We start from the raw sequence: 26,814 nt of genomic DNA, 5'->3' as shown, positions 1-26,814 counted from the left end.
AGGCACTGTACTAGTCTACTGGGAACTGAACTCACACCAAATTCACGAGTTCTGTACCTGGCCTTACCACCTTCAGCTTACCCAAGAGGATGGAGAGTTAAGAAATGTGCTTTGCTCTTTTCAGAAATAGTGAAAAAATTTGAACCAAAACTGACTCCGAGATTATAAATTTTCTAACCCACCACTTGTCGCCTCTTCTCATCTCTCCCACAAGAAGCCAGAACAGGGACTTTGTTCAGTAAAGCAAACCCTAGCTTATTGAAGAACCTCTTGCTTCTGTTTTGCTAAAGCTTTGAAGTCCACGCCAGACTCTGTCATTTCCTCAAACTCCAGGTAGAGCCAGCCGAGGACTTGTTAGTGACAGGATGCTGGACAGGAAGTCTGACGGGTTAAATGTCCAGAAGCAATGGAGCGCACAATCTTGTTGTGAAGCACTTAAAAATTCACCACGCCCAGAGGCCATCGGGGATTTTAAAAGATTTTTTTTTTTTTGAGAGAGAGAGTTATATTTCTTCAAGACAAGGCTTCTGGATGTTTCCTGTGAGGCAAGGGAGGTAGTGGTTGGGTCCCGCCCCTTTAAATTGCCCCCTCCGTAGTTAAGTGCGCTGGGGCCCGCAGGCACTAAAAGATTAGATCACCCGAGAATTATGCACTGTAGCTTTAAATGTCTGGGCGTCAACCGAGCCGGGTCAGGGGAAAGGAGGGGACCTGTCACAGGTAGAGGGAGCAGCGGAGCTCCCCAGGTAACCACGAGATAAGAGCGCGCGATCTGGCTTCGGAGCTTTGTCACACAGTAAGTGTAGGAGCTGGGGCCTCCCAACACTCTTATCTCCCCAGAACTTATTTACTTAGACCCCTGCCAACTCTGGAGCTGGGGTGCTGAGGTCCCCGCAGCCTCGCTCTGTCCCGCAGGCGGAGGGATCTGGGCTCCACGCGCCGCGGTCGCGCGCCCCAGAGGGGTGGGGCGCAGGCCGCGGGCAGGGGGCGGGGCTGCGTCCCAGGCCTCCCTGCCAGGCCCCGCCCCCCGCCCTGCGGGGCCCTCCCATTGGCCCCCTGCTTGTCCATCACTCTCGTCTTTCCCCCCCTCCCATCTCGCAAGCTAGGCTGCGCGGTGCCTACGTCGGCCTCGAGTCTGGGGCTGGAGGAGTTGCCTTTGGAGCCCGAAAGGAGGAAGGAAGCAAAATATCAACAACCGTCGAGGCGGCTTGGGCGCTCGGCTGCGTCCCCGCCGCCCGCTGCCGCCGCCCCCGCGCGCACCAGGGGGTCCCGGCCTTGTGGCGCCGCCCAGGCCGCGTGGACGCGGCGCCTTCGCTGTTCCCCGTCGGAGCTGCGGCTTCGCGTAACCGAGGATTCGGCGGACCGGGCCGAGGCTCCGGGCGCCGTGACACCCCGTCCCCCCACGGGCTGGTGAGTCACGACGCGCGTCGGCCCCTTTAAGAACCCCTCCCCCCACGCCGCGCGGCCGGGCGCAGGGTGGTCTGGAGCGCGAGGGGTGTACGGGCGCCCTGGCACGAGCGTCCCGGGCCGGGCGGGGCGACGGAGGCAGTGTTGGTGCTGGGGTGTCTGCTGTGACAGCCGCGCCTGGTACCCGAGCCCCCGTCGCCTCGCGCCTTGGCGGGCGCAACGCACGTGGCTCCGGCCGCGATTTCGCGCCCGTGGGGGCCCCCTTGGTCGGGCGTGTCAGCAACGCCGGCTGGAGAACCCCTGGACAGTAGTTTGCAGCTGTTAACATCTGGCAGGACCTCTCCAGGCCTTTCTCTTGGTCGGTGCGGTGCGGGCCGAGTCAGTGCGAGTGGGGTTCGAGTGGTGAGGCTGGCCCAAGGGACTACTGTGCTCCCGGCCTCCCACCTCAGAGATGGGGCAGGGAGGCCTCCCAGAGATTCCATCGAGCCCTCGAGGTTCCCAGTGGCCCTGGACTACCCAGCTTGTCCTGAGTGCCAGTTCTGCCTACGACTGACCCTCACATTGGGGCCAGGCTAGGGGAGTACAGTGGGTGGATCCCGTCCCCTGCCCTACCCGTGTGAGTTTCCTCCGAGGCCTGTTTGGCTGTGTGAGTGGTGGATCTTCCCCCTCCCCCTAGCCCTCAGTGGGTCTGAGCTGCCTGACTGTGGGAAGTTTGCCGTCTGGGACGGTGACCTTGGGCTGCTCTGGCCGGATCTCGGAGAGGAGCCTACTGAGTGCGCTTGGCCTTGGGAGCTGTCCACCTTCTATTCGTCTCCCTGTATCCGCGGTAGGTATCCGCCGAGGGGAGCATTGGCGAGTTACCTGTCAGTGTTCTCAGACACCCAGCTTCTGGCTTCTGGCCACCGAGCCCCAGTGCTCAGCCTGGCTGTCCCAACTCCCATGGCCTTGCCTGTGAATGAATTTCCTTCCTGCGTCTTCCAGGATGGGGGTGGGGTGGGATGATTGTGGGAGTGGCTGAGAACCTTGTTATGTAGGGTGGTTGGGGAATTCTGGAGCTTCTGTAGAGCGCTTTTCCCATATACCCCAGAAATGGACACTGAGGCTTTGGGATTTCAGTGGTCATGTTCTTTGTTTGTGACTCCTGTGCCCTTCATACATATACCCTGTGTGTGACTGCTGCGTGTACTTTTAGGGAGTCAGGAGCTTTCATTCATTTCCATACCTACCAAAGTGGTAGAGCAGTTTACTTAAGATCACACTTCAGCTTTTGTATCAGACTTATGTCTTCCATCCTTCTGCCATATATTTCATGCAGGGAGAGACTCTAAAGATTAAGAATAAAGACACAACAAGCCTTGCTCATGCAAGCATGAGCCTAGAGCAGAAACAGGACCCAGCCAGAAAGTATGGGAAGCCTTGTGTTGGGGGATGGGCACAGGGCTCGTGCTGTCTCTGCTAAGCCCAGTGGCTGGAACAGGGTGTGGGGGACTTGGACAGGAGGCAGGTGCCGGTTGCCCATCCCCCTCTGTGTGGTGATATGGGGCTGGAGGGCCCCAGCTCTCTGCTCTGGCTCTCTGGCTTCTAGTGCACCTCCTAGGCTGGGCGATGTGACAGGCTGGCTGGCTGCCGTTATATAATCTCTCTCCAGCAGGTTTTTTTTCTTTCTTCTCCTGGTCTTCCTTGGTGGTGTGTTGGGAAAGGTAGAGGCAGTCTCTCCAGGTTGGGAGCTGGACCAGGGGATGGGTTTAGGTTCACTGAGGCCCCGCTCTGACCCTGCTCTGGAAAGGGGCCTATGCTGCAGCATCCTTGGCCCTTATGTCCTTGGCCTGGAGGTCTGTCCATCTTCCCAGCTTTATCTTCTGTGCCAACTGAGTTTCCTGTTCTCCATGGTTTCTCTGGCCTAGCACAGGTCCTTGGGACACTTTGCCACCCACACTAGATTTGAGTTGGTAGGATGGCTTTTCTTTGTTGCCTCCACTTCTCTGTCCCCTACCTAGACAATTGTGTGGCCTACAGAAGAGCTCCAGACAAGGGGGGCACTATGAGTCACAAGTACAGTTGGTGTTGTCCAGGATCCCTAATGGGGTTGATGATCTGAGGCAGGTCCAAAGCCATTGGCCAGGGTCAGATCTAGGGCTGTGGATCTGTGGTGGTGGGCTCTCCCCATACCTTGAGACCTCAGCCAGGACCCCTGGCCTGAGAAAATTATCTCCCTTTACAGGGAAGTGGGAAGGAGGAATGGTCGCATGCCGCACAGCCTCCGCATCGCTGTAATCACTGGTGGCTTTTATGGGGCCAGAGTCCAGCTAACCCTCTCTGTCCTCCTCCTGTCCTAGTTTGGTGACTTACTCATTGGGGAGGGGGTGGCATTAGCTGCTAGAAGCTGTGCTATATAAGCAGGCATCTGGCTGTGTGGTGGCTGACATTGTCTCTGCACAGTTAAGAGAAGGCTGGATGGAGCCTGGATATCAGAACTTCCCATTGAAACCAGGTTAGGGAAAAGATAGCTTTTAACTTGGCCAGGAAAAAGAGGGGAATCTCAGGCATTCTCCAGTGACTCTGCTAAAAAGGCTGTTGACCTTTGGCCTAGTGGGCCGGTGCTATTTGGCTCCTGGAATATTTTCTCATCTCTCCCTGCCTAGGACAAAACATATTCTGAGGAGTTGTCCTGGAGCTGTGGGAAGACTGACCTCTGAGCCCCCTCCCCAGAAATCCTGCTGAGGGGCTCCTGCGGGCCCAGCTGCACATGGCAGTCTGCAGCAGGACATGGAACACATGCGGGAAGGTGTGCAGTGCACCCTTGGGGTGCGACACCCACAGAGCAGCTGTTGCACTGTGGGGGGTGGGGTGGGGGCAGTGGTGGTAAAGATGATTAAAGGATTGGAGAGTGGGGGGTGGTGAGGGACTGGAGGCAGGAAGGCGAAAGGCTCACAAAACCCAGAGAGCCTGGGCTGGAAGCAGGGGCTGAGGTCAGAGCACAGATGGGCAGGCAGGGCCTGTCTGTGGAGAGCATGCTTTGTGAGTCAGGGAGCACTGGCCGACTTCCACCCTCCCTTGCTGCTCTGTTCCCTGGCTTGCCACTGCCCCCCACCCTGGCCTGAGTCTTTGGGTAAGTTGTCCCTTCTCCCACCTCAGCCTCAGCTTTCCAGGTGTGCATGAGCTCCCTTTTGGTGGCCTAGGCATCTGTGTTTGATGGTCCTTGCTGTTGACTGGCTCCAGTTTCCATGAGGGAAGCTACTCCATTGCATTTTGAGGCAAATCCTAGGTTTAGGATTTCAAAGCATTCACATCTACCTTTGCTTTGTCCAGGCCCAGGCCACAGGCCACCCCTATTCCGATTGCCAGTGACAGAGTTGCAGTCCTGCTAGTATGGCATGGATTGAGGCAGCTGACTGTGGCTGACAGCCCCTTCTGAGTGGGGTACTGGAGGGAGTGACCTGCCCCAAGCTCTGGCCTGTGGCAAACCACACCCAGGCGGGACCATATTTACTCATTTAAACTTACCCTCCCGGGAGGCCCTGAGCTTTAGGCTTGGTCACTGACCTTGGCTTGGTGCCCCTGGGTGTTCTGGGGCCACTCCCCTAGCATTGGGCAGACAACATGCCACAGGGAAGGCGTGTCCTGCCTGTCCCTAACTTGCCCCTCCAGCATCACCCATGCACAACCCAGTTTAAAACAGGGTGCATGGTTCAGACACAAAAATGAGGATTTTGGGGATCCCCAGATCTGGGGGGTACCATTTGTTATCTCTGTGAAGATCCTAGGATGGGCAGGGTTCTGTCTGCTACAGGTCTTTGGTCTTGGGGAAACTGAGGCTGAAAGGGGAAGGAGTTATGTAATGAAAAGTCTATTGCGAGGCATTGAGGGCTCTTGTCAAAAAGAGATCTGATGCCAGGAGGTGGTGATGCACGATTTCAATCCCAGTCTTGAGGGGCAGAGGAAGGTGGATCTCTGAGTTTGAAGCCAGCCTTGTCTACAGAGAGAGTTCCAGGACAGCCAGGGCTACACAGAGAGAAAGAAAGAGAGAGAGAAGGGAGGGAGGGAGGGAGGGAGGGAGGGAGGAAGGAAGGAAGGAAGGAAGGAAGGAAGGAAGGAAAGGAAAGAAAGGAAAGAAAGAAGGCATCTGAAGGAGCACGAAGTCTAGGCTGGTACAGCACTCGGAGGTCGTGTGTGTGTGTGTGTGTGTGTGTGTTTGTGTGTGTGTGTGTGAGAGAGAGAGAGAGAGAGAGAGAGTGAGTGTTAGTTTGAGGGTGTATTGTTCTGACTCCTGAGACAGTAATTCCTTCAAGAGTCCCCATCAACAGAAGAGGCCCCAAAGCAAAGCCCTGGAGCAGGAGTCAGGGACACACAGAGGCCCCCAGACCAGCTGCTGGGGGCAGACAGGAAGGGGACTGAAGGTCTGAAGGGAGCACGGGGGTGGGGTGGGGTGGGGACAGCCTTATCTCCCTCCAGCTCCTGCCTTTTCTAGAGAAGATGGGTTCAGTGAGAGTGTCACAGGTGCACCTTCCATCAGGATCTTTAGCCAAACGTAAGGTGCGGGGATAAAGAGTGGAAGGGGCTTGGAAGGGACCACCAGACCCTGGGATGGCATGGCCGGCTCCTGTCCTTAAAACTTGCCCTGCAAACATCCTAGGTCCTAGGTCCTTTGCTATTCCTAGTGCTGTCTTCCTCCCCCAGACTGGGGTTGAAGCCTGGATGAATAAAGACTAAGACAAGAGGTTCAACAGGGTGGAGGTGGGGGCAGATGGCAAGGAGAATAGACCTCTTTTCTGGGTTCTTCCTGTTCCAGTAGATGGAATGTGAAGTAGGGGCTCTGAGCGAGGGAGTTAGAGGGCTGACCTTGGCCCTACCTGCCTTTCTTCTCTGTCTTGTACTGTAGGCGAGGGTGATGCATCTTGAAGAGGGTGCTTCTTGCTCTGTCTCTTCCCTTGACATCTGGACCCCTCTCTTTTTGCCCCCACACCTGCCTGCCTCTTGGCAAACTCCCCTTGTATGGTCCCCATGGCAAGCCTTTGGCTAGGCATGGGGTGGGGAACAGGTGTCCTGGCCCAGCTGTTCCTACTCTTCTCCCCCACCTGTCAGCCTGCAGTTGGGGGTGGGGAGCTAAGGCTAAAGGAAATCTTCACCTGTTCCCAGGGGTGAGCCTTGCTTGTAAAAGCCCCTGAGAGCTTCCCCTCAGAGGAAGGCCAATGCACAGACAACAGTCAATGCTGACAAAGTCAGAGGGTCCCTGCTGTGTTCTGACAAACAGTGAATCCTGTTTGATGAAGGTATGTTTTGATGAGAGTGTGTTTGCCCAAGGGTGCTCAGGGCCCATTGGGTTAGGCCCCATCCTCACCTAGTGTCTTTCCTGAAAGCAGTAAGCTAATCCTCATAAGAGCCACCTTGCCACCTTCTGCCTAGGGCTTAGAGACCAAGCCACTGCCCAAGGCTCCTTTAAACCCTTGGTACTCCTTGAGGTCACAATACCAGGAGGATTTGCCTTCCCTGATTGGATTGGCCTCTTTCTAGCCTGGCCTGTCTGAGTGCGGGTGGCCCTTCAGTCTGCACTGCCTCACATTCCCCCATGCCAGAAGCCCAGCAATTAGGGCTCAGCCCTTGATCTGTTCCTGGATGCTTGAACAAAAAGTGGTCCTCCTAGGAGAGAGCTTTTCTAAGATTCCCCATCCTGCTCTGTGGCCCAAGTCTTGCTCAGATTTCCCTGCTCTTCTCATTTCCATGGGAAGTCCTTCAACTCATCTAGCTAGCATCCACTTGTACTAGCAGGCAGTCCTAAACCAGCCCTAGTAGCATGCTCATCCCAACAACGCCTGTCAAGATGAACTGTCCTCAAGGCCCCAGCTGCGACTTTCACTTCTGTCTCCTGAGACCCCAGGGGGAAGTAGGGTAGGGAGGTGGAAGGTGACACACCAACGGTCCCAACTGCCCCCACCTCTCCTCAACTAAGGCATCCAATGGCCAAGATCCCCCACGGGCTTTTCTTGTTTAGATGGCTGAAGTGGGCCGAAGGTTGCCATGGCAGGATTGGCTATGAGAGAAGGGTAATAGTTAGATAGGACTACTAGAAAAGACTTCCCAGAGTAGAGAGGCTTTGGGGCTTCCGTATGGAGGGTGTGGCTGTAACTGGACAGATGGAGGTTAGGCTGACAGGTACTCAGGGGCTGGTTGTCTGCAAGCATCCATGGTAGGAGCAAGCACCGTCATGATCCCATATGTCCTGGTCTTGGTTGGTTAACTTCTGACAAGGTGAGCTTGAGCCCCAGAGTCTGCTATGAGTATAGGACCCAGCCTTTAAAGTCTTGTTTGAAATGTAGTTCTTGTCAACTGTGCTGCACTCAGTGGAGCAGGATTGGAGAGGCCTGATGCTGCTGCCCCACCCTGAGACTACTGGCTGGACTATGTGCCTCTGATCCTTTCTCTAGACAGGAATGAAGGTCCCAAGGATGGGAGCTTCCGGCCACATCCCTGTGAATTGAGGGTTGCTTTCTGGAACAGAGGATGGAACCATTTCTGAGGTCTTGAGGGCCACTGGATGGCCTGCACTCGGGAGTGGGAAGTTGAATTTGGAGGAATAAGGGTGGAGACACTATGCAAATGACCATGCAAATGAGCACCAGTGAGTCAGGCTACTTGGCCTGTTAGGCAGAGCTAAAGCAAAGTACAAACTTGGATTTCAAAAATGGGCCACACTAGTAACAGTGACCTTGGTTGGGCCTAACCAAGGCCAGGACCTGTAGAGGCCCCGAACTCTGGGTTCATAAGTATTTGGGGGAACCTTGATAACTGCAACTATCACCAGGACCTCCTGTGCTCCACCTGGCACTGGCCCCAACAGAGTGGCCCCAAGCCAACTCTCCCTCATCTACTAGGGGTGACAGTTGAGAAAATTTCCTGGAGAGGCTCCAGGAAGCCTCCCTCTGGCCTCCACCTAGCCTAGCTCACCGGCTGAAGATTCAGCCGCTTAGCCCGGCACTTCTCCTTTACTGCAGGGCTGACTTTTCTCCCAGGGAACCTCACCCTTCTGCCCCTCTGTTGGGGGGTGGGATAGGGGGAAACTGTGCCTTAATTTAGGCACACACCTCAGTAGGCTAGAAAAGCCCAGCCCAGCCCCTGCAAACTCATCCTTTCTTCATGGCCTGACCTCAGGACGCAGTCTTCAGTAGCCCCTAATAGTTAGGCCCAGGGGGTGGCTCTGGGAACTGTATTGTGGATGGGAAGAACTTTAGCTAGGAGGAGGGTCGGGAGCACTCTACTGCTACTGGGGAGTGAGAGCTAGACTACAGGAAGGACAGGGAGTGGGACGCGGAGGGGAAACATCCCCTCTTGGAGAAAACAGGATAACACTTTCCCAAGAGGTTTGCTAGATGGGAGAGGTGGGAAGCTGAGGGCGGAGTATGGGAGAATTGCCCTTTGGAAGCTAGGGGAGAGCTCCTAGGCCTCCTGGGTGCTTCTCAAGTCAGTTTCTGTTTTTACAGGCCACAGTGCCTGGGACCACCCCGCCCAAGCCCTGCTTTCCTGGACTGCCCCCCCCCCCACTCCACCAGTCCGCCCTCAGGTCTCCTGTTGGTGAGTTAAAATTAGCTCACTGCCCAGGCTAAAAATAGCCCCTGCCCAGCCCCAAGCTGCTGTCTGGGGGAGGGGATGGTGGGACTTGGTGGGAACCCGGGTTTTGGGTAGTCAGCCTGACAGAACTTGGGCTTGGGCCTGTGCTTTTGGATGGCGATGGGAACTGTGGAGAAGAAAGGCAGCTTGGGGCCAGGAAAAGCAAGGACCTGAAGGGTGCCCTCGGGCAGGCTGCCGGGGCACCCCTTGGCTGCTCAGCCCAGTCGCTCTCCCAGTCTTGTGCCTTTGCCTCACTGGCCCCTTTCTGTCTCCTTCCTCTGTCTGTGCATCTGTCCCCACCTTGCCCACACCTCCTCCCACTAGCAAGCAGGCTGCCCGACTGTGGGGGTGACAGGTGGATTGGATTGTCGCCCCCTCCCCCAGCATGCTGCTTATTTCATGCCCTGCAGCCCTACCAGGGAGAGGGTGGAGGAGGGTGACAGCTGTCTTCAGTGCAGCCTGCCTTCCCTAGTTCCAGCCTGAGGCCCCCCAGCGGCCAGGAAGGGAGGGGGAGCGCCTAATGAGAGCAGTTCCCTAGCTGTCTCCCACTCCCTTCAAGAAGAGCTCAGGGCTTGGCCTTTCTGGCCTCTGCTCTGTTGGAGCCTGCTGGTATAGGGCTACAGAATCTGATGCATGCAGCTTTTTAGAGCCTCAGGACACCAGGACACAGACAGTGCTCAGGGCAGAAAGGAGTGAGGGAGCAGAAATGGGGGTACACTGCTAAAGAGTGGAGGGAGGAAGAGACTGGGGGAAAGGCACTTGCTTCCTCCCTGGCTTCTCAGCAGTGGCTACAGGAACCTGTCTTGACCTCACTCCCGTCTCCACCCAGGCCCTTCACACAGGAACTGTGGTGCCTCATTCTGAAACCCCAGAGTGGTTTGGTATTGCTCAGGTACAAGAGGTGTGTAGGGAGATGGGCCTAGTCTCCATGGCCTCCATCCAGCACCCCTTCAGTTTTCACTTGCCCCTCTTTTGCATATAAACAGTGCCAGTTACCATGGGATCCTAGCTCCCAGACTTCCCTGCCCCCATGGCCACCCTGCTGTTGGCTTCCTACAGATCTCACCAGCCAGTGCTTTCTCCTTTCTGCTGCTGTTGTCACAGCCTGCGGGTAATACCACCCTGCCCAGCTAGAACCTACCGAGGGCCATTGCTGCTGTAAGGTCAGGATGGAAAGGCCCCTGGGGCCTGGCACCTCAGCATGAGTGCCCAGAGCTGCAGACTAGACTTAGAAGAGCAGCAGCCCAGCCAGTGCACACCGCTAAGCCCAGCACTCAGGAGACAGAGGCAGGCAAATCTCTGAGTTCAGGGCCAGCCTGGTCTACAGACTGAGTTCCAGGACAGCCAGGGCTACACAGAGAAACCCTGTCTGGTTGAAAGGGGGAGGAGAGAAGAAGAGCAGCAGCCCAAAGACCAGAGCCTCAGAAAAGAGGGGCTGGCTAGGTTAGGCGGGAGCACAGCCTACATCTGGAGAGCAGATGCCCGGGCCTCTGGCTCCTAGCAGTTAGTTAGGTTGTTGAGCAGAAGACTAATTAGGCAGGTCCAGGTGTTCATTAAACTTCCTGATAAGACTGAGCAAGTTTGGGCAGGACAGCTCCATACCTTGAATGGGGTCAGTTTGGGGTACTTTGTGACCATCTCCCCAAACACCATTTTTCCAGAATGAAGATTGAGTTCATATTCTTGCCCCAGGGCTTCCAAAGAATCTAAAACAATGTGCAACAGACAGCAGAGGGGACTGAGCCTGCTTTGTAAGAGAGTTTATGGTTAGCTAGGAGGAAGGACTGGCCAAGGCAGGGTCTGTCCTCTGGCAGGGTAGTCCTGGCCGAGGAAAAGTAGCAGTGAGTGAGACCCTGGGAGGCATGGGGTTATAAATGACTGAGCTAGTATAGAGCGAGTCAGGGTTGTTGAGACTTGGCCTCTTAGACAGACAGGTTCCATCTGATAAAGGATGCTCACTAGGTCTCTCTGGCTTCCTTGCCTTCTCAGCCATGATCTCTCTCATATCCTAGCTCCCCCAGCATGCGGCAGGGATGGGGGGGCAGTGTAGGAGATCAGCCAGGGAGCTGGTTGCCAGGCGACAGTTGCCTAAGCAACCCCATCCTCTCCATCTCCATGTGCTCAGGGCTGCTCCTTAGAAGACTTAGAGTCTCACCCTTTGCACCAGCTAGCTGAGTGTAGGGAGGGATGAGGATGAGGGTGGCAGGGTTGGTTGGAGAGTTGGTGATGTCTGAACTAATAGGCTTTGAGGGCAGCTGGTAGAAGGTTCTAATTCCACAGAGGACAGTGAAAATAGCAGGGCAGACAGAGATTAGACTGCAGGAAGGACTTCTACAGGCTCATAATATTTTCTTTGTATAGGTATTTCCTGAGCTTTTTCTACAGGCAATAGCATAGTAAAAAGACAGATTCAGTTCCTGCTTCACGTATCTCCAACCTTGGGGAACTGGGCTCATAGGAGAAGCACAATTGATAATGCTAGAAAGATTGTTGGGTTGGATTTTTGGAAAACTGTGAAAACACTGGGACAGCTCACTAGGAGACGGCCCTGGCTGTAAGCAGGAGAGAGGTTCTGTCGTCAAGAAACTGTTCATGGTCTGGGTGGTGGTAGTGCACACCTCAGCACTTGGGAGGCAGAGGCAGGCCTGTGAAGGCTAGCCTGGTCTGCAAAGTGATTTCCAGGACAACCAGGGTTACACAGAGAAACTCTGTCTCAAAAAACAAAGAAAAATAAACAAACAAAAGAGTCTGTTCATGGTCTGAAGGTGGAGAGCAGGAAACAAGAAAGGGACAAGAAGGAAGACAGCTACCTAGCCAGTGGGGAGTCAGAGCACCCCACATTGTAGGTCTAGATTGGAGTTCCGAGGCTGAGCCAGAGAGACCCACGCCTAAAAAAGGCCAATTTACCGCAGCCCTTGCCCCATTGTGCCTTCCCAGCTCCCCAGCCCAAGGAGGGCAGTTGTGGGTAGCTCTGAGAGTTATGGTAAAGCCTGGAGGTTCTGGATGGAGATCCTACAGTAGATTGGGCAGGAATTTGGGTCACAGACCTGGAGAGAGACCAGATTTGGGCCATACAGAGCTCTAGGCTGCCACTGCTGGTCTGGGATGTGGGGAGTGACCAGAGGAAGGCCAGGGACTATGGAACTCCTCAGATATCAGAGCAAGAGGAGAGGTGCTGGTTCCCTCTTTTGGTGACCTTCTATACATGCAGACAAATTACCCTTCCTTTAGGACAAGGGAGCCGAGATGCTCTCTGTGGGTGCTTAGAGTGGAAGCTAGACAAGCGTGAGGGGCAGTCCTGCAATCTGTGATGACCTTAAGCAAGCCCAGACCTCCCCTTCCCCATCCTATATAGTCAGGTAACCAGTGAACCAACTACTTCACTTACTCTGTAACCTTTAGGCCTTGTGGAATGAGCTAGAAAGGCAGAGGTTCCACTCAGCAGCCACTGGTACTCAGCTATTGCTGAGGAGCCTCTTGCTTCCTAAAGCCTGTGTGTCTGTTCACCACGCATGTGCAGCGTCTGTGGAGGCCAGAAGATAACATCAGACCCCCTGGAACTGGAGTTACAGATAGTTGTAACCCTCCAAATGGATGCTAGGAACTGAACCCAGGTCCTCTACAAGACCAGCAAGGGCTCTTAATTAAATGCTAAGCCAGCTCTTCAGTTTCCTTGTGTATCTCTCCCCTCTCCATTTATCTATCTATCTATCTATCTATCTATCTATCTATCTATCTATCTATTTATTTATTTAGGTTTGTTTTGTCAAGGCTGGGGTCTCACTATGTAGACCAGGGTGGCTTCAAGTCACTGATGCCTGCTTCTGCCTCTCAAGCATTGGGATTAAAGACCTTAGCTACCACACCCACCTACTCTCCCATTGTCTTTGTCAGTTAGGCTGCCTGCTTCTAGCAGAGTTTAAACAGTACAAAAGAATTTACAGTCTGCAGCGCTGACTCTCTGGCTTTTTACAGAAACTCTTACCTGAATCAGAGTAAACTCCAAAATGGAGCATTTACCTAGGGAGTGTGAAACTTTAGCTTCCACACTTGGCATCACAGTAATCAGAGAAAAAAGCCAGACTTTGTGATGTAGGCCTGTGACCATAGCTTATGGGGGGGCGGGGGGGAGAGGATCATAAGCCATCCTGGGAAACTTAACAAAACCTTAGCTCAAGAAATAAAAATGGAGCCGGGCGTGGTGGCGCACGCCTTTAATCCCAGCACTCAGGAGGCAGAGGCAGGCGGATTTCTGAGTTCGAGGCCAGCCTGGTCTACAAAGTGAGTTCCAGGACAGCCAGAGCTATACAGAGAAACCCTGTCTCGAAAAAAAAAACAAAAAAAAAACAAAAAAAAAAAAGAAATAAAAATGGGGCAGGGCGTGGTGGCGCACACCTTTAATCCCAGCACTTGGGAGGCAGAGGCGGGCAGATTTCTGAGTTCAAGGCCAGCCTGGTCTAAAAGTAAGTTCCAGGACAGCCAGGGCTACACAGAGAAACCCTGTCTCGAAAAAACCAAAAAAAAAAAAAAAAAAAAAAAGAAAGAAAGAAAAATGGGGGTTAAGAAAGAAAGAAAAATGGGGGTTGAGAATGCAGCTAGGCAGAGCACCTTCCAAGCATGTGTAAGACCACTGGATTCAGTCCCCAGTGTAAGGTGTTCTGGAAAAGACATTTGCTGCCCTCTGGCCCAAAAGTAGCTTGTCTGTCTAAGCAGCAGAACACCCTTCAAACAGAACTGTACTTGGGCTGAGCAAATGAAGCGCACTCATGTACACAAGCTCTGACTAGGGAGCGCACGCTATAACTCCAGCCTCCACTGATCCCAGATTCTGAGTCCATGTAAGTAAGGACTGTGGTGACAACCTGGACTGGGACGCCTCTCACCCTTACAAGCATCGAGCATCCTCTCTCTGCCCGCCGCCTGCAGTATGGGAAGACGTTAGCTCGATATGTTCTCACTTAGGAGCCTCCACTAGTCCAGGTTGTGTGGTGGGTAGGAGGTCGGCAGAGTACAACACATAAGATAATGTATAATACAGCCCAACAAGGTCTATAGAGAACAGGGTGTGGGTGCTCTCCAAGAAGCAGACCTTCAGAGCCCTGTATCTTCTGTGTGACCTAAAGCCTAAGTACAGCAATGACTTGGGGAATCAGCCTAGACTAAGCCCTGGTCCCAGTGGGAGCCCAACTTGTATCTGGTATGGGGAAGGGGGGCATTTCCTCTATAGCCAATATTGTCACAATTTGGGGATGGGGCAGAGCTGCCACCAGTCTCTCACAGGCTGTGATGAATTTGGCTTACATCCTAAACCAGGCTGGGAGGTTGGGTGTCTAACAGTCCTCTTATGACCCCTCCCAGGAGGCTGTGCATAGGTGTTCTGCAGACCATGAACTGATCACTAGTCCCAGACATTCATGAGCACAGTGTGAGGCTCCTGATCACCACCCAGCAGCCCCTTCCTCTCTGGCACTAAGGACCCCCGGAGAAGATGGGGAGGAAAAAGATTCAGATCCAGCGAATCACTGATGAACGGAACCGCCAGGTGAGGAGGTCCCAGAGCCCTTGTGGTAGGTGAGCAAGGACAGAGAGCCAGCTCTGTCACCCATGACTAGTTCTAAAAGAGAGTTTTCTTGGCAACCCAGAGCCTCACGGGAGGTTCCAATAGAGAGTGGGTCTAAGCAGAGAGAGGAGCACTTTGTGTACCTTCTTAGCTCGCTGGCCTGAGATGGGCCAGGGCCCCACACCATTGCCACACCTACAGCTTCCTCATCTCAGCAAGAATTCTCCCCCTCCTCAACTGGGAGGTGTGCTGCTCTCCTCAGCCCACTGCACACACAGGCTGGCTCTGGTGCTATTTTGTTCCTTTCTAGACCATGGATTTCCATTAACCATGGCTAGGGTAGGTAGAGGCTATGTCTATGGGCAGGGGGACTCTTATCAGACCTGGCCACACGATGCTCTCCTGCAGGTGACCTTCACCAAGCGGAAGTTTGGGCTGATGAAGAAGGCCTACGAGCTGAGTGTGCTGTGCGACTGCGAGATCGCGCTCATCATCTTCAACCACTCCAACAAGCTGTTCCAGTATGCCAGCACCGACATGGACAAGGTGCTGCTCAAGTACACCGAGTACAACGAGCCGCACGAGAGCCGCACCAATGCTGACATCATCGAGGTGCGCGCCAGTGCCCACCTCTGCCCATGTGTAAACCCATCTCTTCTCCTGAACCCAGGGTCCAAGGAAGGAGGGGGCCTGACAGCAAAGGCATGAGACATACAGTCACACCAGGCCTCAGCTTAACTTAGGCAGTCTGTGATCTGCCAGTCTGAGGAGCGTCCTGCTGTCATATGCTCTTTTAGTTCTTCCTTCCTTCATCCTGTATGTTATTCTTTCTTGTGTCTCCTCTTTGTTCCGTCTCCTTTCCGTCCTGTTGCTCTGTGGGTCTGTGTGGCTCTTGTCCTCTGTTTCAGAGTCATCTGTGAAATGTTAAGGGACTGGGCTCTGACCTTTCCTTGCCATGTGACTTTAGGCAGGTGGTCTGGCTACTCTGCAGACGGAGCAGTGCTGGCCTAAGTGTTCCTCTGTGAGCAAACAAGTCAACCCAGCTCATGCCTCTTACCCCAGGATGCCAGTTTGGGGTACAGAGGTTAACAACACTGGCTTTCTTCCAGTGGACCTGAGTTCCATTCCCGGCACCCACATGGCAGCTCATTACTACAGTTCCAGGGCTGGGGTCCTCCCTACTCTGACCCCCTGGGCATCAGGAATTTATGTGGTACACATATACAGGCAAAACATACACACATGAGATAAAATTTTAAAAAATTAAAACAAGCCAGGCAGTGATGGCACACACCTTTAGTCCCAGCACTCTGTGAGTTCAAGGTCAGTCTGGTCTACAGAGCAAGTACCAGAATAGCTAGGGCTACACAGAGAAACCCTGTCTTGGGAAAATTAATTAATTAATTAAAATTAAAATGAAGCAAAGGCTGGCAAAATGGCTTTAGGTAAAGGCACTTACTGCCAAGCCTGAGTTTAATTCTCAGGAACCCCATGGTGGAAAGAAGAACCAACTCCTGCAGGTTGTCCTCTCACTTATGTGCTACGGCATGTGCATGTGTGTGCATGCACTCCAGGGCAAGCATACTCTCAGGTAGGTAGGTAGGTAGGTAGGTAGATAGATAGATAGATAGATAGATAGATAGATAGATAGATGTGGTTTGATTTTTTTTTTTTTTAAAAAAGAAAACCAATAAGGCAGGTATCTTTAAAGTTTTGAGTGACCGTGGGTAGCTTGGGTCTGGGATGGTAGAGAGCAAAGAGCTCAGTGAGTGCAGGTCCTCTGTGCTTTCTTGTATTGTCCTTTCCTGTCTCCATTCAGTTTCTCTCACCTAAGTAGAACCTCAGGTTTGCATGGGCAGAGTCCCCACCCCCAAGCACACTCTCTAGGGAGCCGGCAGGACCTGGCTTCTCCCTAAACAGCTGTGGAGCATGCCTGCCCCAGGGAACGCTGTAGGGAGGGGAGGATGGCTCTGGGTGGGGATTGGGGGGAAGGGGGACTAGAACATCTGGGAACCATGGGAGAGAAGGTTGGAGAAGAGTAGGGGATTGGGGGGAGGAGCTTGGAGGATGCCGGAGGGCCATTGCTGGCTGGCTGACTGAGTGTGCGGTTGCAGACCCTGAGGAAGAAGGGTTTCAACGGCTGTGACAGCCCAGAGCCGGATGGGGAGGACTCACTGGAGCAGAGCCCCCTGCTGGAGGACAAGTACCGGCGGGCCAGTGAGGAGCTGGATGGGCTCTTCAGGCGCTATGGGGTGAGCCCTCCTCACCTTTTCTCTGGCCCCCTTCCGGCCCCTCCCCCAGGCGCTGCACAAGAAGCACAGGGAGTGTGAGAGCCCCGAGGTGGACGAGGCGTTTGCCCTGACCCCCCAGACGGAAGAGAAGTATAAAAAGATAGACGAGGAGTTTGATAAGATGATGCAGAGTTATAGACTGGCCGTGAGTAGTCGCATGGAGGAGAGCCTCCTGTGCTGCATGGTGTGGCTTCACCCAGCCTTGCCCGGCCCTCGGCTGCCTCTGATGGATGTACTATGCTGAGCCATCCTTGGGCTGGTACTGACCACTGAGGACCTCCTGACCTTGGTCTTGATAACCCTCTTGTAAAGATCTTCTTGCATAAACTAGAGAGACCTGCAGTATCCTCTCCCCAGCAGAAAGTGCAGTCTCTAGAGGGAAAGGGAGTGGAGTGAGTTCTCTGTCCCATTGTTTTGGGGGATCCCCCTTGGGGTGCTTTGGCACCCCTGCCTCAGTCATTCAGCTTTATGTAAAGGAAGCAGAACTGCTAAAGGGATGGTAGAAAGGTGGGCTTGAGCTGCTCCTAACGGCAGGCCAGAAGGTGGTGGCCACTTAGCACAGCCATATCCTCAATACTATGCGAGTTCGGGTCTGTACCCAGGGCACTAACTTGCTCCCAGTGTGTCCTGCCTGGCTGAGGACTAACCCACCTCCACTGGGGGTATTCAGTCCCACCTGCAGTGGGCAGAGCCTGCCTCTCTTGCCTTGGGTCAGAGCTGTATTGCAAGGTGCTCTTACCTGTCTGATGGGAGGTAGGCAGGGCTACCAAAGGGCTGAAGGCAGGGAGCCCAAGCTTCTGGCCTTTGGAGATATAGTTCAGGAACCAAGGAACTCTGTGTCTACCCTCTCAGGCAAAACGGGTATGTGGGGGACACTGACCTGGTGTGACATTACCCTCCATCTTCCTGTCTAGTCATCTGTTCCGGCCCCCAACTTTGCCATGCCTGTCACAGTGCCCGTGTCCAATCAGAGCTCCATGCAGTTCAGCAATCCAAGTAGCTCTCTGGTCACTCCTTCCCTGGTGACATCATCCCTTACGGACCCACGGCTCCTGTCCCCCCAGCAGCCAGCACTACAGAGAAACAGTGTTTCTCCAGGCCTGCCCCAGCGGCCTGCTAGTGCAGGTAAGTGGGCTGGAGGGTGAGTCCCTGAGGTCGGAGTGAGCTGTGGAGGGGCTCTGGGCTTCTGTTTTCAGTGGAGGGTCTTCCCTTTGCAGTGTTTCTGTATGTGTATGACTCTTGAGGGGAAAAGGCCTAGGACTCCTCAGAGACCCCTCTTCTTGTTCAGTCCCAAGACAAAGCTCATGGTAGCTCTGCTTTTCTCCCAGGAGCCATGCTGGGTGGAGACCTCAACAGTGCTAATGGAGCCTGCCCCAGCCCCGTTGGTGAGTGTAGCTGCCTCCACAGGGTGGCTCAGACCAGGGGAGGGAAATAACAGGGCCTGAGCAGGATGCATCAGAAAATGTTAGCCTGCTACCCCCTCTTGTGTGTTTTTTGTTTTTTTGTTTTTCTTTTTCTTTTTTCTTGAGACAGGTCTTACTATGTAGCCTTGCTAGCCTGGAACTTGCTATATAGACTAAGATGCCCTCAAACTCATAGAATCGACCTGCCTCTGCTGTCTGAGTGCTGGGATCAAAGGCATGCACCACCATACCTGGCCATGGTCCAGCATTTTCAGATTAAAATGGGGCATCTTGTTGGGATCAGGACTTGTCTCAACAATTGGTAGGCACCCGAACAGCACCGTGCACACAGGCCTCCGTGTTACTATGGAGTCACCATACAGATGTGTACCTATAGGCATTCACACTAGAGCTATAGGACAATTCACCATTGCCCCTGGGCCCCAACACAGCTAGCCACTCTTGATCTGTGCTGCTGGGGTTTGGCTAGTGACCTCCTTCTAATGTCACCATTGACGTCACCCTGTCATTCTTGCCATTCCCAGAGTGATCTTGGAGTTGGGATAGAAACAGCAACACACTTTGAGGGTAGCCATGTGCTTGTAGCAGACAGAGAAAGGTGAAATTTCTCACTGTGGGGACAACTTACATTCCTGAACCTCAGGCTCGTCTAGCTCAGTCTCATCTAGCTCAGTCTCAGCCAAGTGCTACCTGTTTCCTGTTTGGTCATTATGGGTCCTGTGTGAGGTGGGTGGGTGTGAGGGTACTGTAGAAGTGGTTGTGCACTAGGGCCATGAGACTGTAGACTGAAGGCATACCCCTTCTCTCCAGGCCTTGCTCACAGGCCCTGGAGCCCAGCATTGGGACCTCAGTAAGATGGACCTGGATGATTGTGGAGAAGTCACCACAGCTCTCTCAGCTAGTGTCATGTGTCCAGAACTGACACAAAGTCTATCCCATGCACCTCACAGGGTTGATGTGAGCATGGGTGAGATACTGTGTGTGGAAGACCTGGACATGGCAGAGTGCAGAGCCAATGTAGAACTTGTGATGCCTTTTTCCCAGCTCTAGTTATGGGAGTGACCATATCGTCAGCCCCCAGTGCCAGCAACACCTTTACCAACAGTCAGTGGCCTGTTTCCCCATGGTGGCAGGCAGCTTGCCTTGTGCTGATGGAAAACACAGAGTTCTAGTTCCTGGCAAGGAAACAGTCTAAATGGTTGCCTGGCTCTGGTGGTCACAGCCTGCCACCCTTCCCACTCCAGTCATGCGTCCTGTGTGAAGCGTGCCAGGCTTGGGGAGAAGCACGGCTGCAGGGCTCTCTTTAAGTGCCTGGGGCTGGCAGTGGCAATGGTTGCACGTCAGTTCTAACTCTGGTTCTATCACTGTGGCTTGGAGGCTGACTTATGTCAACTGATTGGGAACCAAGGCTTTAGGCAGTGACAGGCAGGCAGGCAGGCAGCATCCATGTAGAATGCTGGCATGCCTCTGAGAGCCTCTAGGTGACAGATATGCTTGTCTGGGGCAGTTGGCAGGTACAGAGGCAGGCCAGCATTTTTTGTTTCTCATCTCACTTTTCCAGGGAATGGCTATGTCAGTGCCCGAGCTTCCCCTGGCCTCCTCCCTGTGGCCAATGGCAACAGCCTAAACAAAGTCATCCCTGCCAAGTCTCCGCCCCCACCTACCCACAACACCCAGCTTGGAGCCCCCAGCCGCAAGCCTGATCTGCGGGTCATCACTTCCCAGGGAGGCAAAGGGTTAATGCATCATTTGGTGAGTGGGTTTCTGGGCTTTGGCAGGGTCTGGGAGGTGGGAATAAAAGCAAGAAAATGAAGGTTAGTAGCAGGTAGGACTTCTTGAGAGAGAGAGAGAGAGAGAGATGGGGGGGGAGGGAGGGGGGGAGGGAGGGAGGGAGGGAGGGAGAGAGAGAGAGAGAGAGAGAGAGAGAGAGAGAGAGAGAGAAAGAGAGAAAGAAAGAAAGAAAGAAAGAAAGAAAGAAAGAAAGAAAGAAACGCTTTCTTCCCTGAGTTCCTTTGGACCATAGCAGTGCTGACCAGAGGGCAGTAAAAATGAAAAGGAGATAGGAGAAAAGGGTGTATGATAAAGATGGTAAAAGGAATTCACACTGCACTATGAGAATAAGGACTGGCAGATGATATCTGGCTGATGGAGGCCAGGATACAGCATTTTTTTTTTAAAGATTTATTTATTTATTATATGTAAGTACACTGTAACTGTCTTCAGACACTCCAGAAGAGGGAGTCAGATCTCGTTACGGATGGTTGTGAGCCACCATGAGGTTGCTGGAATTTGAACTCCAGACCTTCGGAAGAGCAGTCAGGTGCTCTTACCCACTGAGCCATCTCACCAGCCCAGGATACAGCATTTTATGGCTATCAGATAGACAGACTATCTAGATATCCTTTTGGGCCACAAAGAACACTCTGCTCTTAGGCAGATAGGGGGAATGGGGTGGCCATATGGGAAGGGCAGGAGCCATAGCCTGAACCTTCCTTTTGGTTTTATTTCTGCTCCCAGACTGAGGACCATTTAGATCTGGTAAGTGCAGCTAAGATGTTAACAGTGTCTTTGAGTTCCAGCTTTGCCCAGTGTTATTCAGTCTGTAGCATGAGTTTATGTACCTGTCTTCTCCCTGTGTGTTTAATGTGTGGTTGTCAGGAGCTGTGCATAGAGCTGAGTGGGATACTAAGGTGAATGGGGTAGCAGGAAGGGCTGGACATGGCATGCATGTGTCATCTGTGTGTGCATGGATGTTTATGTGTTACCACACTTATTCATACACGTGTATGTGTGTGCATGTAGAAAAGAGCATGAGGCTATCCCCGGGCCTTTGAGGCCCAAGCAGATACCTGAATTAAGCCCTTAGTTTCCACTGGCCTCCTGACTCCACATAGGCCCACACAACATTGGAACCCAAGACACAAGCCTAATCCTTACAAGAAAATCTAGGAAAGTCCAAGGCCGGAGGCAGTCACTACTGGAGTTGTCCTTAGCAAGGACTTCTCTGCCTGCCTGTTCACTCCCGTCCTCCTCCGAGCCCATCTCACAGGCACTTAGAGACATGCACAGCCCCTCCTGTGCTTACACTCATCATCAGCCAGGAAAGAGGAGGGTGCTTCCTCCCCAGCTTGCTGTCAGGAGGCCAGAAAGGCTGGAAAAGGCAAGCAGGCTTTGGCGGCCAACACACCAGCAGCCTCGGCCCCAGCATGGAGCTGGAATAAACAAGTGACTCAGCAGCAGATGGAGCTGACAGCCCTACACACGTGTGTGCATACATGCAATCACATGCCACCCCAGATCCCACGTTCCATTCCCAGATGCCAGTATACATCTCCTGGGACATCTGCTACTGTAATGGGTACAGAGGAGACTTTAGTGGTCTTAGCCCAAGAGAGACCACATCTCTTCCTTCTATCACTCCACCCAGGTACCAGGGCAGTGTTGACATTGAGCTCCAGGCTGCTCCCATGCCTTCCTGTCTGTTGGGTGCAGATGCAAGTGAATCTGTGTGTGCATGTTTTTCTCTGTGAGTCTTGAGGCCTTCAAACACACCAACTGTGTTAGTGAGTCTGTGGGCCTCCATGCTATGGTACCTTCCCTTGGAATTCAGGGACTTAGTTCAGATGCAGTATAGGTTGACCACCTCGAGACAGCCCTCCCATTTGCCATCTCTTGACAGACAGTTTTCTCCTACAGAACAATGCCCAGCGCCTTGGGGTCTCCCAGTCTACCCACTCGCTCACCACCCCAGTGGTTTCCGTGGCAACACCAAGTTTACTCAGCCAGGGCCTCCCCTTCTCCTCCATGCCCACTGCCTACAACACAGGTGAGTGTTGATGTAACTTGGTACTTTGTTCTCTTGTGCATAGGGCAGGGGAGTGACCAGAGACGGTCACTGGATGCTCCTTCCAATCTGAGGAAAGTCCTTCACTAATTAGTGTGGTAATTAGTAGATCAAACATAAAAACAGAATCCTGGGCTGGGGTGGAGCTCAGTTGGTGTAGAAAGGGTTTACCTTGCAGGCATGAAGCCTCCGCTCAGTTGCCAGCACTATTTATAAGCCAGATGTGACAGCACCTGTCTGTAATCTGAGCACCAAGGAGGTGGAGACCAGAGGACCACAAGTTCATGGTCACCCTCAACTACACAGGGAATTAAAGTCCAGCTCAGTTACATGAGACTTTGTCTCAAAAAACAAAACAGGGGCTAAAGAGAGTGCTCAGCAGTTAGGGAAACTTGCTGCTCTTCTAGGGAGTCCACGTTCAGTTCCCAGCACCCACACAGTTACTCACAACTACTTGTAATTGATCCAACACCCTCTTCTAGCCTCTTCCAGGCACCTGACCACATATGGCATACATACAAACATATACACATAAAAAAATTAAATCTTTTTTTAAAAAATTTTATAAACAGAGAAATAAACAAAATTCTTGATTTGAACTTAAGACAAAACAATTTCTTTTTCAGTCTTAAATGTATCCCAAAGGCACTATTTGTGCTAAAGTACATCCCAAAGACATACTTTTTAAAAATGCATTGTTAAGGTAAAATTCACTTTTAACCAGGTATATTTTATTTTTTAGCATAGGTTCTTGTGGAAGAGTAACTGCGGTCCAGTGTGAGGGGACAGACAGGCCAGAGGTGGCTGAGCACATGACTCAGCCACACCAGGCCGATAGAGTTATGGTTTGGGGGCTGGGGAGGGGACATGGTCAGTGCAGCAGAGCTTCCTAGAGGATGCAGAGTGGATTGGCTGAGCAGAGGGGGCTCGGTACAGCAGTGAGTGGGAGGCAGGATAAGTCTGGGGAAGGCTGGATAGGTCTAAAGGTGAGCAGTTACCTAGGGACATGGCAGAGGCCTCTGGGAAGAACTGTGGGACATATAATGCAAGTTGGCATGGCTCTGTCAGCCTCTCACACCTTCCCCAGAACAGTATGCTGCCCGTAGCCATCTTTTGCTGCATTCAGGCTGCTGTGTCTGCCCAGGAAGGACTTGCTAGTGGGGAAATGTGTTGTCACCTGGTCTTGGAGCTTTTGTGTGGCAGTAAGCTCTTTTTTTCCCACTTCATTCACTGATCCTCACACTTGAGTGACCAGTGTTCAGGCCGTTCTGTGGTGACAGTAAACTCCTCCACCTCTGCCAGCCCTTTTGGAGCTGAAGCATGTTAAGGTACAGATCCCACCTTTGCCCTTTCCCAGCAGCAGGAGAGATGCTGAGCGGCAGGCAGCAGCCTACTTCACACTACAGCAGGGGCCAGGCTGTAGAGGACTCTGGGCAGATGTCTCTGACTCCAGTTTCTTGGCTGCCTCACAACATACCCACTCCCAAGTTATTGAATCTTGAAGCTGAGGAGGGGCTGGCTGCTTCAGAAGTGGCAGCCTGAAGGCCTGGTTCAGGGCAAATAGGTGGGTAAGAGGGTGATAAGCTCCCTCAGCCTGTCAGCCATTCCCAAGACAAGGAGAAAAACCAACTTTCTGAGTCTAATGGGGAAGTGGGATGCATACAGCCCAGATCTCCTCAGGAGCATTGATTGTTCAAGAATCCTACCATGGCGGCTGCCTGTGCTTTTTCCATTCAGTCTTGTGAAGTAGGAGGGAAGTTAGTTCATCTCAGCTCTCTTTGTGGACTGCTTGTATCTCTAGGGTGTGAAAGCAGCTTTGGCCCTGAAAGCTCCAGTTGCTGTTGCTACAGGAGTAGTTGAGCAGACTTCTGTCAGCAGCAGACATTTTTGGGTACCACATCTGATGTGAGCCAAATTCCAGTAGGTGCTAGGCGATCTACTATGGAAATATCCTGCATAAGAGGAGAGGGGCCTGTCCTTTGTGGACACTACCTCTAGAGGTCTGCCTGTGATGACAAGAGCAGCTTAAGGAGGTAGCCGGGTGGCCTGGAGACCGACTTCTTGACCCTTAGGAAATAACCCTCCCAGTGGATAGAGCTCCAGTGCTGGGGTGGGGCAGGACTAAGAGCTGGGTTCTGATTTCTCCCCTGAGGTCCTTAGGTAAAGCACTGGCCTATTCAGGGCATGATTTTCTTGTTTGTAAAATAAGCACAGAATACAGTTAGTCCCAGAGGCCACATTTTGCATTTATACTAGTTTTTAAAATGAGTAATCAGGGGGTTAGAGAGTTGGCTCAGTGGTTAAGAGCACTTCTAGGGGACCCAGGTTCAATCCCAAGCACTCACTGGTGGCTCACAACTGTTTGTAACTTTAGTTTCAGCAGATTTGACACCCTTACACAGATGTACATGCCAGCAAAACACCAATGCACATAAAATAAACTATTTGTAAAAAATCTAGCGGGAGCCGGGCAGTGGTGGCACACGCCTTTAACCCCAGCATTTGGGAGGCAGAGGCAGGCGGATTTCTGAGTTCGAGGCCAGCCTGGTCTACAAAGTGAGTTCCAGGACAGCCAGGGCTACACAGAGCAACCCTGTCTCGAACTACCAAAAAAAAAGAAAGAAAGAAAGAAAGAAAGCTAGGAGGAATAAATAAATCAATAGAACTAGTAACTGGCATTGACCAACTAGAGTGAAGTTTAAAGGTAGTGGGGAAAGCTGGGCATGGTGGTGCATACATTTAATCTCAGTACTCAAGAAGCAGAGGCAGGCAGATCTTTATGGATTCAAGGCCACTCAGGCCTACATACTGAGGTCAGCTAGGGATACATAGTGAGACCCTGTCTCAAAACAAACAAAAAAATGGAGAGGGCTGTGATGCATGTAAGATCAGTGGTGGGTGCTTGCTGCCTTCCATCCCTGGCACTGCAGAAATTCGACAAATAAAGGACAAGGTGTCAGGGCTTATGAGTGCTGCCACTAACTAGCCTAGCTTGTCCTGTGAGCAGGCAGCAAGCAGCTCCTCCAACCTGAGGCCGCACTGTCTCATGTGAGCAGTGGCGCTTAGTAAGTCTTGGAGTTCACCAGAAGCCTGATAGCGTTGCTGTCCTACATGGCTCTGCCATGCCTGCTTCTCCTGGGGGCTGTGCTGTAGGAAGGAATGCTGTCTCTGCTCCTGACAGTCAGCACTTGTCCAGGATCTCACAGCCTGTGACTGTGGGGAGGCTGCCAAGAGTCTGTCATGGCTTCAGCAGTAAATGTTGCAGAGGTCAAGCCATCTTCCTGCACAAACAGGGCTAGAGCAAGTGACCTTGGATTCACAATGGAACATAGGTTGGGTGACTGGACTGGACAGTACATATCTTTCTAACATGTCCTCCCACTGTGTACACATCATTATGGCTCTTGGGGAAGGCATTTCTAAATACCTCAAACAGTACAGCACAAGGCATATTAGAGCTGTGTGACTAGCAAGTGAGATGCTTAACAAGTCACTTGTTAACAATGCAGACATCACAGTATCTTAAGATCAGTGCCTAGACAGGAAGGACCCCATAAGTCTACCGGAACCTAAGTCACTTAGCCCTAGCTTAGGCCCTAAATGAAGCCCTTTCTGCTTCAGGGACATGAAGACTGGATGTCGTCCCATTTCCTCTGTGTCTGTATGGGAGCTTAAGCCTGTGTGGGGCCAAGGCAGAAGAGAGAGTGTTTGTGCTTCCTGGTCCCATTACCCTAGGGTTCTCAGAGCTCCCTGCTGCCTCTCCACTGCCTGAAGCTGGGCTGGTGAAGAGACTGCAGTTGGATCAATACTGGGCCCTTCTCCATTTCTTTCTTGTAACTGCCCTTATGAAAGCAATACTTATACATGATTGATTTTTTGTTTTGGTTTGGTTTTGGTTTTTGGTTTTTCAAGACAGGGTTTCTTTGTATAGACCTGGCTGTCCTGGAACTCACTTTGTAGACCAGACTGGCCTTGAACTCAGAAATTAGCTGCCAGCCTCTGCCACCACCGCCTGGCCATGATTGGTTTTAAAACTGACGATATCTTAAAAACTGCTTGTCCTTTTACCCTGTTAAACAAAATATGCCGGCTAGTGGTGGCGCATGCCTGTAATCTCAACACTTGGGGAGGTAGAAGCAGGTGGATTTCTGAGTTCGAGACCAGCCTGGTGTACGGAGTTCCAGGTCAGCCAGGACTGCACCGAGAAACCCTGTCTATAAAACCAAAAAAGAAAAAAGAAAACATGCCTTGTGATCATCAGGGTTGTTTTCTCTGTCATTTTCATGAATTCTTCATTCTTCACATCTGTGCTTAAACACCACTGGTCCTCCCAAAAGGGGGGGGGTAGGTGAGGTGCTCCCCACCCAGGTTCTCCCCACTTTCTCTTACTACAGATTACCAGCTGCCCAGTGCAGAGCTATCCTCCTTACCAGCCTTCAGTTCACCTGCAGGGCTGGCACTAGGCAACGTCACCGCCTGGCAGCAGCCCCAGCCACCCCAGCAGCCACAACCGCCACAACCGCCACAGTCACAGCCACAGCCACCACAGCCACAGCCACAGCAGCCACCTCAGCAACAGCCCCACTTGGTCCCCGTTTCTCTCAGCAACCTCATGTGAGTCTTTGGGAGGTTTTCCATGGGTACGGTGGGGAGTGAGGGACAGGTCTCCTGGAGTTGTGTGTGTGTTCA

General features: G+C 52.6%; 1 protein-coding gene across 10 annotated transcripts in view; it reads left to right on the top strand.

The window, feature by feature from the left end:
* Positions 1-663: 663 nt before the first annotated feature.
* Mef2d (myocyte enhancer factor 2D) overlaps positions 664-26,814 on the top strand; it is a 30,393-nt gene continuing 4,242 nt past the window's right edge. Inside the window, exons 1-12 of one of the 10 annotated variants that reach the window (XM_029474976.2) lie at positions 679-793; positions 1,104-1,407; positions 4,047-4,189; positions 14,365-14,548; positions 14,975-15,178; positions 16,681-16,818; positions 17,772-17,982; positions 18,186-18,242; positions 19,843-20,033; positions 20,799-20,819; positions 21,978-22,107; positions 26,520-26,739. In XM_029474976.2, coding sequence (XP_029330836.1) covers positions 14,495-14,548; positions 14,975-15,178; positions 16,681-16,818; positions 17,772-17,982; positions 18,186-18,242; positions 19,843-20,033; positions 20,799-20,819; positions 21,978-22,107; positions 26,520-26,739 — 1,226 coding nt within the window. In that variant the 5' untranslated portion in view covers positions 679-793; positions 1,104-1,407; positions 4,047-4,189; positions 14,365-14,494. Of the gene's footprint in view, positions 794-1,099; positions 1,408-2,080; positions 2,231-4,046; positions 4,190-14,364; positions 14,549-14,974; positions 15,179-16,680; positions 16,819-16,867; positions 17,003-17,771; positions 17,983-18,185; positions 18,243-19,842; positions 20,034-20,798; positions 20,820-21,977; positions 22,108-26,519; positions 26,740-26,814 lie in introns of all 10 variants that reach the window. The other 9 variants (XM_085835770.1, XM_085835772.1, XM_029474978.2 and 6 more) reach the window with 9 other exon arrangements.

This window comes from Mus caroli, unplaced genomic scaffold (assembly GCF_978045245.1).
Source record: "Mus caroli unplaced genomic scaffold, Mus_caroli_1 scaffold_3, whole genome shotgun sequence".
Taxonomy (NCBI): domain Eukaryota; kingdom Metazoa; phylum Chordata; class Mammalia; order Rodentia; family Muridae; genus Mus; species Mus caroli.
Note: the sequence above shows the minus strand (reverse complement) of the source record. Positions and strands in the feature narration are given on the sequence as shown.